The sequence below is a fragment of the Mirounga leonina genome, unplaced genomic scaffold, assembly GCF_011800145.1.
Source record: "Mirounga leonina isolate KUSES-001 unplaced genomic scaffold, KU_Mleo_1.0 Mir_175, whole genome shotgun sequence".
Classification (NCBI taxonomy): domain Eukaryota; kingdom Metazoa; phylum Chordata; class Mammalia; order Carnivora; family Phocidae; genus Mirounga; species Mirounga leonina.
The window spans coordinates 33849794-33870457 of record NW_023270453.1 but is presented as its reverse complement, the minus strand read 5'-3'; the positions used below and the strand labels follow the sequence as shown (position 1 = coordinate 33870457).

The window sequence follows — 20664 nt, the reverse complement described above, 5'->3', positions numbered from 1 at the left end:
CATCCCATGCTCATGGATTAGAAGAACAAATATTGTGAAATGTCAATGCTACCTAGAGCAATCTACACATTCAATGCAATCCCTATCAAAATACCATCAACTTTTTTCAAAGAAACGGAACAAATAATCCTAAAATTTGTATGGAACCAGAAAAGACCCCGAATAGCCAGAGGAATGTTGAAAAAGAAAAGCAAAGCTGGCGGCATCACAATTCCAGACTTCCAGCTCTATTACAAAGCTGTCATCATCAAGACAGTATGGTACTGGCACAAAAACAGACACATAGATCAATGGAACAGAATAGAGAGCCCAGAAGTGGACCCTCAACTCTATGGTCAACTAATCTTCGACAAAGCAGGAAAGAATGTCCAATGGAAAAAAGACAGTCTCTTCAACAAATGGTGTTGGGAAAATTGGATAGCCACATGCAGAAGAATGAAACTGGACCATTTCCTTACACCACACACAAAAATAGACTCAAAATGGATGAAAGACCTAAATGTGAGACAGGAGTCCATCAAAATCCTTGAGAACACAGGTAGCAACCTCTTCGAGCTCGGCTGCAGCAATTTCTTGCTAGACACGCCTCCAGAGACAAGGGAAACAAAAACAAAAATGAGGGCGCCTGGGTGGCTCAGTTGGTTAAGCAACTGCCTTCAGCTCAGGTCATGATCCTGGAGTCCCTGGATCGAGTCCCGCATCAGGCTCCCTGCTTGCTCAGCAGGGAGTCTGCTTCTCCCTCTGACCCTCCCCTCTCTCATGTGCTCTCTCCTTCTCTCTCTCAAATAAATAAATAAAATCTTAAAAAAAAAAAAAAGGCAAAAATGAACTACTGGGACTTCATCAGGATAAAAAGATTTTGCACAGCAAAGGAAACAGTCAACAGAACTAAAAGCCAGCCTACAGAATGGGAGAAGATATTTGCAAATGACATATCTGCTACAGGGTTAGTATCCAAAAATCCATGAAGAACTTATCAAACTCAACACCCAAAAAACAAATAACTCGGTTAAGAAATGGGAAAAAGACATGACTAGACATTTTTCCAAAGAAGACATACAAATGGCCAACAGACACATAAAAAGATGCTCAACACCACTCATCATCAGGGAAATACAAATCAAAACTACAATGAGATATCACCCCACACCAGACGAATGGCTAAAATTAACACAGGAACCAACAGGTGTTGGCGAGGATGCAGAGAAAGGGGAACCCTCGTGCACTGTTGGTGGGAATGCAAGCTGGTGCAGCCACTCTGGAAAACAGTATGGAGGTTCCTCAAGAAGTTAAAAATAGAACTACCCTACGATCGAGCAATTGCATTACTAGGTATTTACCCAAAGGATAAAAAAACACTGATTTGAAGGAGTACAAGCACCCTGATGTTTATAGCAGCATTATTAATAGCCAAATTATGGAAGCAGCCCAAGTGTCCATCAACTGATGGATGGATAAAGAAGATGTAGGTTGTGTATATATATCTATATCTATTTATATCTATATACTTATCTATATAGATATATATACACAGCAGAATACTACTCAGCCATCAAAAAGAATGAAATCTTGCCATGTGCAACAACATGGATGGATCTAGAGGATATAAGGCTAAACGAAGTAAATCAGAGAAAGATCAATACCATATGATTTCACTCATATGTGGAATTTAAGAAACAAAATAGATGCACATGGGGGGAAAAAGAGGCAAACCAGGAAACAGACTCTTAACTATGGAGAACACACTGAGGGTTGCTGGAGGGGAAGTGGCTGGAGGAGAGGATGGGTAAAACGTGATGGGGATTAAGGAAGCACTTGTGATGAGCACTGGGTGTTGTCTCTAAGTGATGAATCACTAAATTCTACACTTGAAACTAATATTACACTACATATTAACTAACTAGAGTTCAAATAAAAACCTGAAACATTAAAAAATAATAAAAAGTTAAAAATTAAAAAAAAAAAAAAAGGAAGAAAGGAAGGAATCTGGGGGACAGGACTTGAGGCCTTCGCAGTCACTTCTGGCCCTGAAATGTGCTAACTTCTGTAACAGGGGACATGTCCCCGCTGTGCAGACGGCGCCCCCGGCACACGGCACTGTCTCACCAGGCCTCTGGGTTTCCTACCTTATCGTGGTTGTAGCCAGCCAACAGGACAAGCAGCGTCAGAGGTAGGGCGATGTAGGACCCTTGCGCGATGTCTTGCTCAGGCAGTTTCCTCTGTGGACACCAAGAGCACCGCTTTACCGGCTCTCCGCTTCCCGCCGCCCACCACCCTGCCGCCCATCTGGCCCAATCTCCACGGGCAGCAAGGGCAGTGACCTGGATACATTTTCAGGTGAATTCTCTGCTACCCAAACTCTCCCAGCTTGCTCTCTGCCGCTCTGGGGCAGACCGAGGCTGGTAACCAGGCATGTTTCCTCTCCTGAGGAGAGCAAGAGCTGTGGAGAGCAGGCCCCGTGGCTGAGGAGGGCTTCCTCGGGCCGAGTCCCAGCCATACACAGGGGCTCCTTCCTACAAGGGAGTACTGGGAACCCGCCGTGCTAGGCTCTGGCGCACAGTGACCAAGGACATGGTCCCAGAGATCAGCCCCGGTGAGGAGAGGAGGCAGGCTGCTGCTTGTGTCCCAGTGGCCATTTGCCCCTTCTTCCAACAGAACCCCCAACCTTCATCTGGGCCATCAGACTACATGCACTTCCCAGCCTCCCTTGCAGCTGGGACAGCCACGAATTCTGGCCAAGGCTACAAGAACGCAAGTGTTCGGTAACACATCCAGGCTGTTCCCTAAAAGGGCAGTGGTGTGTGTTCCCCTCCTGCCAGCCAGGCGTGCCATCTATGAGGAAGGGGGAGATGGTGGGGGATAACAAAGCCCCAAGGGGGGGACTGGGTCCCTGATATCGCGGGGCTTCCATACCATCCTGGACTGCTCAGTCCCCGATGCTGACAGAAGACAGAAACTTCCATCTTCCTAAAGCCCCTGAGATGTTGGGTCTCTGTACTAGCCAACAAACCTGCACCCTAGCTCACTCAACCCGCACAAAGGAAACAAATAAATAGAAACTTTCAGAAAATGATAGAACAAGGGGACAGAGCACCGGTTCTCAAAGTATTGTCTGGGAACTCCCTTCCAGGAGATTTTTAAGGTGAAACTATTTTCATGACAATGCTATCACGTGTCTTTTTCGCTCTCATTCTCTCGTAAGTGAATGGTGGACTTTTCCAGAAGCTATGTGTGATGACGTCGTCACTCTAACAGCTAACGGAATATAATAAATAAAGATAGATTACACATATAAACTAAAGCTCTCTCAGACTCTCAACAACTTTGAACAGGGTAACAGGGTCCTGCAACCAAAACATCTGAGAGCATCTGGGCAGGAGAAGGGCTATGGGGCCATTCTACCCGAGACAGTTGAGGCAGAATGGAATGGTCTCTTAAAAATGAAAGAATCAGGGTGGAAACAGATTTCCACCTCCCACTGCCTACATGTCTTGGGTTCCAGCACATTCTCCCCGGAAGTAAATAGTTAATGGGGACGCTGCAGAGGGATGAAGACAATGAGGCTCCTGTCTCGGGTCTGGCCACGTGACCTTGGGCAATCAAGGGAAGACTCGGTTCATTCACTATTAAGTGGCGCTGATCCGAACGGCACCCACTGCAGGGGAATGTGAGGTTCAACGAGATTACCTATGTAAAGTGCCAAGCAGCGCATCAAATATGGAGTAAAAAAATCAATGATGTGGTTCTGGGTTTGCATGTCAACAGAAGAGTAAAGCGGAACGCTCAGAAATGCACAACGCTGAGCCACCCATCAGGAGGCTGTAGTGTTCTAGAAACCACGTGATGTGAGACAAATCACCACATTCTGAGTCCTGACTCTGCTGATTAACTGCGGGGAAGTAGCTTATTCTCTCTGAGCTTCTGTGAAGTGCGAGGAACAGCACATCCCCACAAGGTCTATTGTGGGGATCAGCAGCAGATCCCTTGCATGGCAGGGGTGGGCACGCTCTGCACTTGTCACTTGGCGCTCTGGTCTCACATGCAACGAAGTGACAGACGCATTCCTAGCAACAGCTATGGGGCGTGGTGGCTGCTTGGCCGCCACCCAGCAGCATCTCTTCCCGCCACCAGCTGGGAATTGTCCCAAGTATCTCCCTGGATCCAGATTGGGGGGGGGGGGGCGGCGGCGAGGGAATGTCGCAGACAGCCACCATCGGTGCCCTTCATGAGGACCCTCTGCTCTCGCTGGGCTGGCAATGTGCCTCCACGCAGGGACAGATGGTCCCTACATGCTCATCTCTTTGGCACCTCTAACCAGGTCTCCACCCTGGGCAACGAGGAAAGTGCTTCCTTCTGGAGTCATCAGAAAAACTCTACTTCAGGTAAGATCGTATTTGCCAAGTCACTGGGCACAAGCTCCTCGTCAGAGACACCCAGAAAGCAGCAGAAGAGCTGTGTTCAAATCCTAGCTCTGCTGCGCACGAGCTGGTGACCTAGACGGCTCAGTCTCTCCTTGGGTCTCATCTCTAGATGATGGAAAATAATTCCTACCTACCTCCCATCTAGGATGGTGTTTGAAAAGCACAAAATGGTAACTTGATTGCATGTGGGAAAGATAAATTTGGAACTATTCTTCACACCCTACACCAGGAAGAACCCCAAATGGATAGAGTTGGAAATGTACAAAAGGAAACCATACATGTACCGGAGGAAAAAGAAATTCCTCTAAAAACTGGGAGCGGGGGAGACTTTCCGAACTATGACTCAAAATTCAGAAGCAATGAGGAAAAGACTGACACATTTAACATAAAAAATAAATGTCTGCATAATCAAAATGAAAAAACAAATTGGGAAAAATAGGTACAACACATACCACAAGGGGTGAGAATCCCTCATAGACAAAGGGCTTCCAAAATAGATGAAAAAGACCAACAACTAGAAAAAAGTCAACAGTTCCCAGAAAGGGAACACAAAAATGGTTCTTAACCACATGGAAGGATGAGAAATGCAGGGAACAGCTACGTGGAGATGCCATTTCTCATCCACCAGACTGCAAACACTCTTTAATCTGACCACATACTCTGTTGGGGAAAGGGGTGCTCTCATACATTGCTGGTGGAAATGCAAAGAGGACATCCCCTGGAGGGCAAGTGGCCCCGTCCAGCAAGATTCCAGATGCAGTGACCCTGTGATCCAGCAACTGTACCTCTCAGCGTCTATTCCAAAGATGGACTGACAAGCATTCAAACACACGCATGCACGAGGCCAATCACTAACGGGTTATTTGTAACAGCAGATAACCAGCAATAATGCGAATATCCATCCAGCAGGGCTAACTGAACATGTTATGGAACAGCCATGCAGAGGAGTGCTATACAACACAGCTGTTCAAACATACTCCTCTGCACAGTTATCTTTTTAAAAAGATAGAATTCTGACTCTTCACGCTGAAAAGGCCTACAACAGTGACCAACGCCGTAGCTCGGAGGCCAGACTTCTGTTTTACTGTAGATCCGTGGGCTCTACTCTCACTACCTACCAAGTTCAGAACTGGCAGGTGTGAGGTTGGGCCCTGGAGCCCATTTTTGTGGCTGCTGTGTGTTTAATCCTCAGGTGATTCTACTGCACGCCAGGTTTGGGAAGCACTCATCTAAATAATCATCTCATGAATGTGTGCTTTGTTTGTTCTGTTGTTTTTTAGTCTGTTTGATACAGGATCCAATGAGGTCTACTTATTGCAAGTGGCTGATAAAATGAGCAAGTTTCAGGGCGCCTGGGTGGCTCAGTCGGTTAAGCGTCTGCCTTCGGCTCAGGTCATGATCTCAGGGTCCTGGGATCGAGCCCCGAGCCTGCTCCTCCCTCTCGCTCTGCTGCTTCCCCTTCTTGTGCTCTCTCTCTCAAATAAATAAAATCTTTTTTAAAAGAATTTAAAAAATTATAAAAATAATAAAAATTTTTTAAATGAGCAAGTTTCTTTTAATCTACAGGTATCCCACCCTTGTTGGTTTTTTTCTCTCTTGCAATCTATCAAATAAATCAGGTTCCAGGTTAATGTCCCACAGTTTCCCGCAACCTACACTTTGTTGACTATATCCCTGCAGCATCCTTTATATGCTCTTGTGTCCTCTCTATTTCCTGTAAACGGCACCAGTTTCTAGAAGTTTGGGCAGTTCAGGTGTCCCATGCCTCCTGCTGAAGGACCACAACACCCCCAATCATGACATAGGGGTGACCATTCTCCCAAAAAGTCACACCTGAGCCACTGACCTAAAACATCCCCTCCCCTCATTGACAGCTTCCTCCTGAAAGGGAACTGAAGGCATCAGCACTCGAAAAAGTAGAAAAGCATCTAGGGAAATCCAGAATGGAAAAGGGACCGGAGTTGGGGGCCCTCAAACAGCTGTCCTCCCTCCACTAATAACCCGCAGCAAAGGTTGTGAGGTTTTCCTTCTCTCACCGCCCTGATCGGCTGTTTCTAAACTCCCCTTTTTCCTTACCGTGGGATTAAAAATCAGGGTGATGTGTTTATGGTAGCCCACTGCCGTGAAAGAAACCTGAGGCAAGACGTAGTCATACTGGGATCTGGGGAGCGTGGAGTCCAACAGCACAACGTAGTTCTGTGCACAAGCAAGAAGAAGTTACTTTTATAAAGGACTTTATGCTTTTAAAGAAATCCCCAGGTTTACGCATGCAAACCAAGGTTGCTAACTTCAGAACAGGAAGCTCAGTGGGCTGTTCCATCAGGGACAGCCGTGTGTCCCAGCATCTTGGAGAGAGCGTCTTCCAATAAAGCTTTCAAAGTCTGCGGAACTTCTGTATGAGCATATTCAACAGTGACATAATTGTGGTCCTTTGAGGATCCAACTTTATGAAACACAGAAAGTTATTACGAGCCACTTCTGATGAGGGAGATACATGATCCAACTGAGAAAGACTGCTTTCAATCCAAAATGAGGTTGACTTTTAAGGGAGGATACTTAAGTAGCCCGTTAGCTGGCAAGTTCTAAGAACACAGCATCTCTGGAACCGTCCGAAGCCCCAACGGTGTGCTAGGCGCCGTGAGCACTGCACGAGGCAGACACCTGCTCTGCTCTAAGCCATGGGCAAGGCCAGGTTTACTGCTCCCATCTCAGAGCAGGCGGTGAGCCCAGGTGGAGTCTGACTCCAAGCCCATGCTGTTTCTGCAGAGCCGTGCTGCCTACGGCGGCCCCTGCAAAGGGCGTCTCGAGAAATGGGGAGCGACTCCAAACGTCCATCGCAACCTATTTCATTATTTTACAGCCATTTCATGCCCCAAAAGGGCCACAGTTTATCATCCCTGGGGCAGGGGGTAAGAAGCCAGGACAGGGGTGCACTTCTGACAAACGCGTGCCAGGCCCACCAGGAAAGAATCGAATTCTTTGCAAAGTTTGCTCTCACCTTGACAACTACAATAGCTTGCTCTGTCCAAATACAATTGATAATAAACACTCTACAGTCAGGAAAGGATGTCCACCGTTAAGGGTTTGGTTAAATAAAGTATAGCATTTCCTGTATTAGAGACTATTGTGCAACCACAAAAAACCATGTTATAAAGGTTTAAGGATGGGGAAAAGATTTCGGATATATTCTTCGTTGAAAAGTACAGGCTATAAAACAATGTACAGAAGAATCCTAGCCTTGCGTTATTAAAATAAATATATGTGTATACTTACATCTACACACACACAGGCACACACAATGAAAAAGACCAAAGGATACCTGTCAGCACATGAACAGGGGTTATTTCTGGATGATGGGATTATATCTGATTTCCACCCCCCCCAAAAAAATCTCCTGCCATGGATATGTATTATTTTTGCAAAGAGATAAAGAACCAATTAAGAAAACATAAACCCTACAGAGCCCAACCTTGATTCAGAGAGCATGTCAACCATTTCCACAAAGAGGTACTGGGGGGCAGGGGGATGAGAAAACTCTTTCCTTAAACTCAGAAGTGGAGTTATTCAGATGAAGACATGGCTAGAAGGCAGCCCCAGGTGTTAGTTACCTGGCCATCTCTGAGCAGGGGCGGAAAGTGGAAGAAGAGGGACTGGCCCAGGGAAACCGTCTGGATTGGGTTGTCAAGGTTTTCACTTTTGTAAAGCTTTACCTGGAGAGCAGAAAACAAAAGCAGGGCGTGCTTTTGAAATTAAAACACAATAAACATTTCGTTTCAAACACTTCATTTCTTTTTCGGGATGGCTTAGCTCTTGGGGGGGTGGGGGGGGAAGGATCTTTGGGAACACGGATGTTTGAAAGAGAAACAACCCGCCCCCTGCCAGAATACATAATGCATTCCTCCATCGCCTGAGACTAACAGTTCCATGACCTGCATAGAAATGTTAAGGTTTTAAAATCGATTCCAGCAACTTAAGTTAATGCTCAAGATGGTAACAGTTAGTATAATGATAATAGTAAAAGGAATAGCTTCTACTACAGCTATGAATGCCAGGCAAGCAACAGGCACTTTGTACATACGTCGTCACCAACCCTGGCTCTGAACAGGCATCATCATTACCCATAGGGAGGCCCCGAGCCTCCACCACCTAAAGTTGCACAGTTTATATGTGGTGGTGCCTGGGGCTCAACCCACGTCACTACGGGTCTGGCCCCCCTGCCATGGCCTCTCCATATGCTATACCTTCAACTCCACAAGTATTCCTTAAGCTCAAAACACATTCCCCTTTTGCATTTGGTTGTCCGGGCTGCTTCCAGAAGCAGTTCGGTCCTGTATTTCTAGCCTTTCTCTTCGGCCTGTTCTCATTCTCACTACCATAAGCCAGTGGGACAGGCGAAGGAGGTACAGTCCTGGATGCCACAGGAGAAAGCCAGTCGCCCCTCCCCAGGGCCCAAGCTGACACTTGTATATAGAACACGCAAGTCACGAGGCATTTTCCTAAAACGAAAGTCACAGACGGGAGGCCAGTGGGCCACATCCAAGACCACACATGCGTTCTTGTGCCCTATACGGTGTTCGGAGAAAATCTGAATTCACTGACCATGTTTAAAAACCAGGTGATTTCAAGTAACTCTACCTTCCAGTTTCTCTGTGAAGTTGGGAAGTGATCCCAACACTGGGCCAGGATTCCAACAGGACAACAATCATGTGGAGACGAGGAGGGGGCGCCATTCCCTCCCGTCTGCTGCAGGTTGCCCCACAGCCCACCCAGCCCGCTCTGCTCGGGGCCTGCCCGCCCAGCCCCCACAGGCAACAACACGCTTGCAAACCTGGAAGGAAGAGCGAGTTCAGAGGGGAGTTAAACCCTCAGCGCACATTCTCAGCCAAGTCAAATGTGTCATCGTGCATAAAATTACAAGCGCCTCTGAAAAACACACTCTCGTGGCAATTCACGGACATTTTTCAAGGGGGATGCTAGAGCAGGGTATAAACATTTCATTAACTGCAGACAAGGAGATTTAGTTAGAACCTGAAGAGATCTTGAGAGGTCACTGAATCCCCAGCTCCCGTGTTTCCCAGAGGAGGAAACCCCGGTCCGCAAGATGGAGTGACTGCCTGTGGCAGCGGGGTGAGCAGGACACTGGTCAGACTGCCTGACTCCCGGTCCCCTGCCCACCGCCTCCACCCTGGACAGAATTTTAAGTTACAAGGCACTCTGCCTTAAAATTACCTTTTCGCCTTAGACTCTAGGTTGTATGAGCATTCATTAGGCTGCTACCACAATGCTTCCAAAGACTAATTTCTAAGCTAAACAGAGAGTTATCTGAAAGTATGAAGCCTTTTCTCTTCCGGGCCATCAGCAACCACTCTCCTAGATACACGCCAGGATCTCAGCCTCAGCCCTCAGCACTTCCACCATCTGTCCGCACTCAAGCGAGCGCTGGGCAGGCCCACATATCCCGCTCCTACTCTCCTCAGAGCTGAAAAGAACACAACACTTTCACCGTAAAAAACTGGCCTTACCCATAATGTAGGGAGATACTCGGAGGAAGTGATCACGTTTCCACTTAAATCAAATTGATTGATCTGCCGGAAAACTATGATGCTTACATCATCGATGTCATTATTGCCGACCTAGAAAGAGACCAGGAACAATGTTGGTGGCGAGGAAGCTGGGAGAAGAGCTTCTACTCTAGGTGGTGCCATCCTAGGCGCTGTTTCATAGCAAACTTCACCTCTTCAGTAGTCCAAGTCCAAGGGCACAAACTGGTGGTAAGGAGGTGGGCACGGCTAGCCCAAGACACGTTTGGTTTGACTAGCACAGAATATTTTTTTTCTAAAATTCCATTATTTGCCAACAATTTAAAGAGAAATTTCACACACACCAAAAGCCAGACTTTCCAGCCTCTCGTGGAAAAAGAGACAGATGTGTTTGCCTGGCAGCCATCAGCAGGGGCTGAGGCAGAGCCACCCCACAGGTGGGTGGGTGCCCTCCCGTTTGTCCCTTTTTCCGTATCTGCCAGGCCGTGGTCCCCAGGACTGTCCATGACCCTGGCCTTGGCCACCATGGCAGGGAAACATGAGATTGTAAGATGCCGCCCTCATTTAAAATGCCAGATGCCATAAAGACATCAAGAAAACCCACTTCTCAGCCAGGTGGTCCTAAACGGCCCACCCCTCTCCTAAACCCTCATTACCTTCATGCCTAATGCCACCTAATCAAGCTATCAAGGGGCAGCACCGCCTATCTCGCCCCTCCCCCCGCCGTCCCACCCAAATCCTCCAGTCTAGCCAATGAGTTACTCCGTGGGAGAAAAGCTTCACTTCAAATGATTCCCGGGCTCCTTCCCGTGACCTGGAGGGAGAGCCGCCGCCTTAGGGATCAATTAGCTAAGTCGTGATCCAGAATATCAAGAGACTCCACCCACCAAGTGGAAAAAACAAGGTCATCTGGATATAAGAAAATCGGGTGGCCCTGCCACCAATTAAGCCCATATTGTCTTTATTACCCTCCCTTGATCTGAAATGCCACTTAGACCTTGAGATCCTCAACTTGGAGAATAATGATCAGTTTGCTGGGGGGAGGGAGGAGACAACAGCTCAAATTTCTCCTCCGGATTCACGACAGCAATGCTGCTCATTAAAACCCCGCAGGAGATTCCGCGTGTGAAGCTGACACTATTCGAAGAGGACCCTTAACTAGGACCCGGAGCCCCCCCACCCCCACTCCACCTCAGAGGAAAGGCAGCTAGCCAGAGCTAAAGCGTTTTGGATTGGGGAAGCGCTCATACCGCCACCCGTCCGCCGCAGTTTCTTGACTTACCGCGATTACCCGGTGGTGGGGGAGGGCCCGCTCGATGTGGTCATTGCCTTCTGCCTTGAGCTGCACATGGTACACACATCCCGGCTGCAAGCAAACCCAGGGATCACGCCTCTAGAAAGGGGCTCGCTGCCCGGAACCTCATCCGAGCCTGCTCCGACCACAGGCCCTCACCACGACCACGCCGCCATCCCCACCCCGCCACCGGTCCCAGTCTGCGGCCTGCCAACCTTCTTAAGAGTCCCTTTTAGAAGCACCCTGATGAAGGAACATGTATCTGGAGCTCTGCAGTTCCTTCAATCCCCAAGAAAAATTAGATTTGGCTTCCTGCTTCAAAACTGCTAAGCACAATACGCTTATTCTGATAAAATCGTTCTCCCCTGGCTGTCCACCGCTCCCTCTGCCTGCATATATATGTGAAGTGACATCAGCCATGACTCCTGAATGCTTACGATGGACACGATTTCTGCCAAGTGAGATCTGAGAATTTCCTTCTTAAAAAAAAAAAAATCTGTTCTTTCTCAAGCTTTTTATTCTATTGCTCAATTATACAGGCATACGTGAAGTTTACCAAACAAATCATTACTCTAAGAAAGCTTTCAGAGCAACCAATTTTCGATCAATAGCACAACTGACCTGCTCACATATTAGGATCTAAAGCATCAGGCCAAGTTCAGAGGGGTCTATATGCAGCTAACGGGGGCCAGCCCTAAGATGTGATCGTTTATTTTTATTTTTATTTTTTTAAAAGATTTTATTTATTTATTTGACAGAGAGAGATACAGCGAGAGAGGGAACACAAGCAGGGGGAGTGGGAGAGGGAGAAGCAGGCTTTCCGCAGAGCAGGGAGCCCAATGCGGGACTCGATCCCAGGACCCTGGGATCATGACCTGAGCTGAAGGCAGTCGCTTAACCAACTGAGCCACCCAGGCGCCCGTGATCGTTTATTTTTAAACTAGCATGGATAAAAGGCTTCTGGTCTCCTAAAATAATGTGTGCTTTGATAGCTGTAGGGTGTGTTTCTTCCGTTTTAAGATTCTGCTCGTTGGGCTATGTTGCTTGAGCTATTTTATAATGAGCACGTGGCACCTTTACAGAGACAATAAAGCTATTGTTTTTTTGAAAACAGAATAAATTCACCATCACCAGTAGACACATTCATTGACTTTACAGGTGAGTTAGGACTGGCAGTATCGGGTTCAGCTCAAAAGGGCCATTTGTACCCCAGGGAGGAAGGGATGTGAGCAGTCACTTGGGCAGAAAAGGGGACGGCACTGCCCGCTTGCTCCTGCACCTGGACCACCAGGGAGCCTGTCCAGGCAGCTGCTCCATCCCAACCAGCCCCCTCCTCACTCGGGGCCCAGCCGACTGACTCGGGGACTCGCCCTCATCCTTTGGCCATGGACTCTAGTGCCGCAGCTTCTTGCCCAAGATGTCCTGACAACAGTGCAGGGAAAGGTGAAATGAATGAATGAGTTCTGCCTGGGGCGGGGATCCTTAGGAAACCTACAACAAGGGATCTTCAGCCTTGTGTCCTCTGGGAGACTGGCAAACGAGAATCCCAAGCCCTGGCTGAGGAATGGCTAAGGATGTCCCCCCAGAACTTGCGGCCTGGCACATGAAGGCGTGGGCAGCCCCCAAGGCGACTTACTACTGACAGCACTAATAAATTACCACCTATTAGAAGGAAGAGGAACAGGGGGAGGAGGAGGGTGTCTTCAGAGCATCAATTAAAATGGAAATCTACTGCGCCGGAGAAGGAAACTATCTTCGGTTTAATTACACACAATGTGTTAAGCTGGTGAGATTAGAAGAACACGTCTGGGCCAGCGAGACAATGGGAGAACCAAGAAGGTGATGGAGATTTTGCGTCCCCGCAACCGTAAGAGTGAGGTAGGCCAAGAACACAGAATCCACCCAGAGGAAGGAAAGCTCCTGCCCTACACAGGCACCCACCCAGATCCCTTCTCAAGCTGTCAACCCAGAAAGCTACAAACCAAAACCTGAGCTGGCAGCTTAGGTGAGGGCCGCCTCGGGGGAAGGTTTTGTTTGTCGACATTGTGCGTGCCACATACACTGACCTATTTAACACCCACAGCCGACCTCCGAGGTGGACGTCACTCTTATCCTTGTTCTACAGATGACGAAACAGAGAAAGGATAAACCCCTTGCCTGAACATATACAGCCAAGCGATGACGGAGGCGGGATTCACACCCAGGCAGATGAGAGCAGAAGGTCGTTCGTGCAGCCAACAAAGGACGGAACTGCAAGGGCTAGGCTTGCACGGATCTCGTGAGGCCGAGGAGCCGGCTCCCACAACTGGACGCCTCTCCCGGGGCCCTGGCTGCAGTGGCATGAGGCCGTGGTGTCCCGCCTGTCTGTTCTCTGTAGAACCACTGTCACAGGAAGGGAGCGGGCCTGCAGGAAGCACATTCCTCAGGGGCAGTCCCCCCCAGCCCCAGGGCGGAGGACAGCAAGAAAGGAGCATCGCGGTAAGACTTGTGCAGACTCCTAAGCACAGCAAGACAACTGTCATCTTGACAACTCTGCTGAGAACATGCCAGACAGAGGGAGTGGTGGGCAGAGCGGGGAGTGCAGAGCCCACACAGTTGGTATGCATCCAGCTGGACAATCAGAATTCTAGTCTTCAGCACAGCCAGGGAAGACACCCCCAAATCCATCCTCCTCAGCTTGAATACCCCAAGCTCACCAGGCAACCTTCCAACCTGCCTTCCAGGTACCCCAGGATCTGACACTGGGATGCCCTGGACATGAGTATTTTTGTTTGGGGGCAAGAACAGCTTTGCTCCAATGTATCTAAATAAACTGGGAAACTAGCTTACATTTCAGCTCACGTGATCTGGGCAAACATTAGCCTGCTGCGGAGTTATGCGTGCCTGTCTCTGCGGTCAGCTAGGAATATCCTGTGTGTGACTCTGAAAGCCCGGGGACCCAACCCCAGATCCCAGGGACCCAGTCCAGCAGGTGTTGTCCAACCCACACTCTTGCAGTGACCACACAGTACACAGGTAGTGTCTGCTGAATGAGCAAATGCATGAATGCAAGAATACAAATTGAGGAAGCATCATAAACCCTAAACTGAATGTTGCAGCTGAGCAAAGGACAAATGAGTTGGTTGTTTGGCCCACACAACAAAGTTGTGGGTTTGTGGGGTTTTTTTAATTAGCTGTTGACACCTAAAAGTCAGGAGTTTTCACATGGAAATCTGAACTTCAAACTTGCCTTTTAACAATTCGAACGATCTGGCAGCACTGAGCCTATCTTCCCACATGGCTATAAGGAGCTGGAATGGAGTGGGAGCTGCGCCCTTTGCATGGGTCCTGCCCTCTGGAGTTCACTACACTCCTCACCGCTCCCTAGTGGGCACCCAGCATCCTTCGGCCATTCACACGCCTCTTCTGGCCCCACAGGCATTTGGTCTGAGAGCCCTGGCCTACGCCACAACCGCCTAATGCCGGGCAAAGCTGCACCAGACCCACTGTTTTCCAACTTCATTTTGCCACAAAACCCCAACCCAATGTGTCAGCTTAATGAAAGGTAAACTGTGCCAGATAAGACAGGGATTAGGAGGGTTCCAGAGCCCTAACCCCCCAGCCCCAAACCCCTTGCTCTGCCCATTCCCACCAGTCTTGGGGGGCACAAGATACCTCTGAATCCAAGGTGAAAGACCCACTAACAAAAAATGTCCAAAGTCTCACCAGCAATCCACGTAATCTGAACTTCCCCTCCTCATCTGTCACAGTGTCTTCCCCGTAAATACTACAGTCGTTCTGTCCCACTGCCTCCACAGCGACACCCTGCTCTGGTTCTCCGTTCAGAGAAGAAACTGTACCATAGCAACTAGAGCAACAAGAGAAGAAATGGAACATGGTAAGTCCCGTGGTTTTCTGAAGCACATGAAGGATTTGTGGTCAAGTGTCCCGCGTTTACAACAATTTACAGTTCCAAACAGCCCAGGGGAGAACTGTATCCCGATGACCCAGGCAAGTCAGTCCTGGCCGTGTCACTTCCAAATCCGGCCTTCCTGCCTGAAGGCTCGAGCCAGCCGGAAGGCTGTCACCGATTTCTGTTCTTTTACGTTTGAAGGGATGCTCCAGAAAGTTAAAAATGGCTAAGCCTTATTTTATTCCATTTTATCTCATTTTCATTAAGCTGTATTTTAAGTAAGGAAGCATCCAATGAAATGAAATCAGTTTCTCTCTCATTCCACATATTCATTTGAAAATGGCCCATTTTTCTAAACTTTCTGATTAATCGATCTTCACCTCAAGTGCTTCCGTGTACTTTTACAAATACCTGTGTGTGGTGTGTGTGTCTATAAATAAACTTACAGCTCCAAAACGCTGATACAGCTAATATACAGTGTATTGTGTATATTAGCACATCAGCATTTGTGCAAACCGTCTCCGGAACTGCTCTCAAACACTGGAAAACGTGAGCGGCTGGGAGACAAGGAATGGAGGAAAAGCTAACATTTTATCCTCTCTTCAACATTTTGAAGCCTTACTCAAGTGAGTTCATTTCCTCCTTTGTAACATTTAGTTCCAGTTTCAAGCTCTTGTAAAAATAAAACTTTTAAGCAACTAAACAGGCTCTCTCAGGCCAATTTCAGAATAGGAACTTTGTGACAGAATCACTAATTTGAGGAATCCGAAGAAAAAGGCAGCAGTTAGAACTCTCTGGACTTGCTATCTTATCTCCTCTGGCTCCTGAATGGGGGCGAGGTGGAGTTCCCAGGAAAGAGAGGCCTGAGGGGGACTCCCCAGCCCAGGCCCGGAGGACCCGGGAGCAGGTGGGCTGCGCACCTGTAGGCCGTTCGGTAGCCGGTCACGGTGATCTTCAAGTTCTGCCCCTCTTGAACCTCGATCATTTGTGAGGACGGTTCGAACCGGAATTCCTTCATCATGGGCTTGAAGTAATACTGGCCAGGGCTCTGCCAAGAGACAACCACAAACTGAGCCTCTGCTGCCACCTCCAGGTATGGCTGAACGGGGGGCGACTAAAGTCGTCAGGGATGGGAATGTGGCCACCAGAGCTCTGGGGCTTCCTGCACAGACAGAAACGGTGACTAACTCTCCAGTAAACGGGTGACAGCGACAGCAATGACAGCTCTAACAACAGCCAGTGTGAGGTGCCCACAGTACTTCTGTGAGGTGGAAACCAATTTGAATGTTATAAAGAAACTGAGGCTCAGAGAGATCAAGTAAATTCCCAGAGATGACACAGCAAGTAAATAGCGGACGGAAGATTCGAAGCCACTCAGCGTATGATCTTTCAGCTCCGCCTCACTGCCTGCAGGAGACGTCCCTGCAGCCGTCACTTTGTTCCCAGGACTCAAAGAACAGCCAAGTAACGTACGCTTCCTGAGTCTCCACCGGTCAGGGCCCCAAACGACATCTTGAGGGAGACGGTGCTGTCCTCCCGCCATGGGGACCACGGTTTGCACAAGAAACACAAGCTAACCCCCAAATAAGGCTCTGCATTTCAACAACACGAGGCCACGCTCTCGCAGAGGGATGCCTAGGAGAGGAGTCGCTGCGGCCAGGGCCATTAATTACATTGTCGTCGTGACAAGCCGGCGGCCAGAAAACAAGATGTGTCGGCGGAAGGGAACATGAATCAGCAACATTAAGTTCTAGTAAGAGCAATACTCTAATTACATTTGGTCCCCTAAGAAATATAAAACACTCCACACAGGGCTCTGTTCTCACGTTGTCAAGCGCTACCTAAGTTACGCACGCCGTGTCCCCGCACTCCCAGGGAGGAGGAAGACCGGTGGGCGGTAAATTACAGGACACCTTACCAGATTGGAGAACGTCAGAATGCCATTGTCCTGAGTCAAGAGGTTGGAACGAAACATGCCGCCGCTGAGGGATAAGAGGACACCGGGGAGGGGCTGGTCATCCTCGGCCTTTATCTGGGGGTGAGAAAGGAACAGCAGAGCAAGGTAAATTCCTCTTACCCACTGAAAAGAACATTTCAAAGGTCAAGAGGTAACTCTTCTGGGTTGTGTTTCTTTTATTTTGATCCATTGGGGGACAGAAGGTCTAGCCTTTGTCCCCAGGGGTAACTCATATTAAGAGTTTGGCGGGCAGCCTTCCAGAACTGCCGCTGTGCCCACAAGCGTATAAGCATCACGGCTAGTGTTGACTGACTTCGCGGTGGGGGGGTGAATCAAGCATGGGGCCCCTCAACCACCAGTCCCTGCTTCCCGCTCTGCCAGGCCACACCGCCTGCCATACTGTGTCCTCACACACAGCATCCTAAAGCAGGGGGCGGCCAGCCACGGCACGCACACTGGCCACTTACTTTTGGGACAGAAAAGGTGGGACCATCGAAGCGTCCTGGAACATGTATATCTATGTGCACTCACGGTTTCCTCTATTCCTAGGGAAACGGCTGGGACATCGTGCACTCTGAATTCAAAATGACGCCACCACGCTGCACACCAAAGTAGCTGTGACCACTTACAGGTCTCTGAATCATCCACGCGTGGGGCCCTACTCGCTCTTCAAAAAATGGACATTGTCTTAATCACTGCGAATCTAACCTAAAACCCAGTGTTTCTATGGTAACTTCCTTTGCATTCCTCAGTCACTGCTGAAGTTGGGCGTTTCTCCTACATTTATCAGTCACTTGTATGACTTCTGCGAATTGCCTTTTCCTATACTTTGCTGTTCTTTTTTCTATGGGGTTGTCATTTTCTTATCGATTTGAGCAGTTCCTGGTAATCTGGGGTATTACTTATGGTATAAAGAGTTCTTCCCAGTTGGAATGTCTTTTAATTTGCTTTAAAATGCATCCTGCACAAGAGAATTTGAAATCTGTATGTGATGTCATCTGTGCTTCTTTTCCTTGAACCTCTATGTTGAAAATATTCACACTCAAGGACCTCCAGACTTGACTCTGGACATCACACAGCATGCTTCTTCCCAAGAATGATGGCGGGAAGACAGAATGACATCAAACACCACTCTAGGAACATTCTGTCCTTTTACACAGAACAGAGTTAAGGATGAGAGTTTAAAACACTCACCAAAAGGTATGCAAACAAGCTAAAGTCAACAGGTCTCCAAATTACGCTGGGTGAAAGGAAGCCCCCTAAAAAGAGTACATCCTGTATGATTCCATTTATGCAAATTCTAGAATATGCAAACTAATCCACGCTGACAGAAAGCAGATCAGATCAGATCAGCAGGGAGGGGCGGGGTACAAGGTAACTTAGTAGGGTACCAGATTATCACTGTTTTCATGGGTGAAATGATCAAATTTATATGCTTTATGTGCAGTTTACTGTATGCCAATTATTATACCGCAATAAAAACAATTTTAAAAACGTGTTACCTCAAAGCTTACGCCGGCCAAAGCATACGCCTTAAAGTCTCCTACGGTTCCTTCCACCGCGGTCAAAACGTAGCCTTCCTTCTGTGAGGACACAGTGTACTCCAGGTCGCTGTGCAGGGGCCCAACACTGGACAAAAAGCAAGCCGATGCTGGAGATGGTTGTGCATCACACCTACGGGAGGCCTCGCCAGCCCCGTGGAAGCCTGGGCTCCCCGCCTGGTCCCCAAGCAAGTGCTTCTTCTGCAGGGCTTACCTATAGGCACCTCTGTCATCAGTGAAGACTGTGATCAGGGGTGAGCTCGCCCCCTTTTCACTGATGACGATCTCAACTCCCTCCAACTCTGGGTGGATCTGGCCTTCCAGAAATAAGCCAGCTTTCCCATGGATCTCAATCAGCTTCCCTGGGCAGCTTTCTACACAGGGAACAAACAGAAGAACAGGACTTAGCTGTCGTGGGAGGGGGCATTCTGGTTGGCGGGCTTCCCACTAACGACGGGCCTGAAACGGATAAGCTAAGTCCAAATGAGGTTAATACATAACAGAAACTGCAATAATCAGGGAACCCAAGCCTCCATCCCTGAAAGGCCCTGCTCAAGGGCTGGGAATGTGAGCAGATAAATCTAACAAAGGCTGGGTTCGCACTACCCCTCTCTCTCCATTGTCACAAGGCCTTTCTGGTGGGTAAGAGGCTATGCAGGAGGACCTGAGGCGGAAGCTCACCCCAAACGGGCTGCCTGCCAGAAAGCCACGTTATTCAGTACGCCCTCCTTCCAAACACAGACCACGTAAATGCCCAGGATCTAATGAACCCATAATGCTAGAGGAAATGGTCGGAAGCCAAAAGACACTATTCCACCAGCCGTCACTTCTAATTGTCCGGTCCCAAGAAGACCCTCCCTCACCCCTACCAACAAGTATAAACACCATGAAGAGTTCAGACACACAATGGCTAATGCTCACATTTCAGTAAGGGAGGGCTTTGCTTTTTCACTGGCTTTTTGGTGGCAAACTAAAAATGCAGGGGAAACAGTCGGTAGCCCTTCTCCAAAGAGATGGCCCAAATTCTAATAACTGGAGTTACTTTCATCGACGGAGACCTTCCATTCACTCACTCACTCACTCGCCAAGCAGTGACAGTTCTATGCCAAAGGGCATTTCAGGAGCCTTATTACAGAAACGGCTTAGTGGGAACAACGACACGGAATACGTTTTTAAATGCAGGTAGAGGAACGGTTGCAGAGATGTGTCTGGGGCTCACTGAGTTGACATTTACCTCCGCTGACGGTGGCTTCCATGGACGGCGGGTAGAAGAGCAGCTCTTTAGACGAGGGTGTCACAGTGATTTTCTCTCCGGACCTAAAACGATGGAAATACTTCCATGTGGCTGGTTCCGCCCTCCGCTGGGAAGGCCAGCAGAACAGACGACAGCACAGAGACAGGGAGCTTACCGTGCCCAGTAGGAGAAGTCATAGGAGAAGGGGCCCTGTAGCTCCTCCACCATCTCCTGGACGGGGGGCTTGGCCCTCCCTCCCCCCGCGTCTTCCCTGCCGCTCTTCTCCCGCTCCTGCTTGCGGCTCTCGATCTCGGCCCACTGCTGCTCCCTCCGCAGCTCCTGCACAGACTTCAGGGGGCCCAGGACCAAGGCGGGTTCACTGTCAATGGACGACCTGGAAGAAAGGAAGGAGCAGCCGAGAGCAGGTGGTCACCTATCCCTGTGGTCGGTGGCAATCTGACATTTCGAAAAGGACTCATCGGTAAGGAAGAAACCAAAGCCCTTATAGTGCCACCATGGCGACACACTGATCGTTTTTTTAAAAAATAAAAACTGAACATCCCTGTGATGGCAGCAGGATCAAGTAGCTCTCGGCTGGGAGAAGTACTTTGTGACTTGAAGAAAACGTCCGATTTCCCGTAGGATGTGGAAGTCTTTGCACGCCACCATCTTTTTTCATTCAACCCTAACTGAAAACACTCTGCTAGAAAACCGGTAAGCTGGACAGACAGCATTCCCTAACCAGGTGGAATCCACATTCCAGTGGGAAGAGGCAGACGATTAAC

At 48.7% G+C, this 20664-nt stretch overlaps 1 protein-coding gene across 4 annotated transcripts in view; it reads right to left on the bottom strand.

The window, feature by feature from the left end:
• The window catches only part of LOC118021867 (nodal modulator 1), a 61790-nt gene that overhangs the window by 7731 nt on the left and 33395 nt on the right, over nt 1-20664 (bottom strand). For 3 of the 4 annotated variants that reach the window (XM_035022354.1, XM_035022351.1, XM_035022353.1), the window contains exons 19-30: nt 20055-20273; nt 19880-19962; nt 18860-19019; nt 18607-18733; nt 17066-17179; nt 16068-16195; nt 14961-15102; nt 11244-11327; nt 9944-10054; nt 8030-8131; nt 6498-6617; nt 2127-2219 (exon numbers count right to left, since the gene is read on the bottom strand). In XM_035022354.1, the coding sequence (XP_034878245.1) occupies nt 2127-2219; nt 6498-6617; nt 8030-8131; nt 9944-10054; nt 11244-11327; nt 14961-15102; nt 16068-16195; nt 17066-17179; nt 18607-18733; nt 18860-19019; nt 19880-19962; nt 20055-20273 (1483 nt within the window). The remainder of the gene's footprint in view (nt 1-2126; nt 2220-6497; nt 6618-8029; nt 8132-9943; nt 10055-11243; nt 11328-14960; nt 15103-16067; nt 16196-17065; nt 17180-18606; nt 18734-18859; nt 19020-19879; nt 19963-20054; nt 20274-20664) is intronic. The other variant, XM_035022355.1, reaches the window with a different exon arrangement.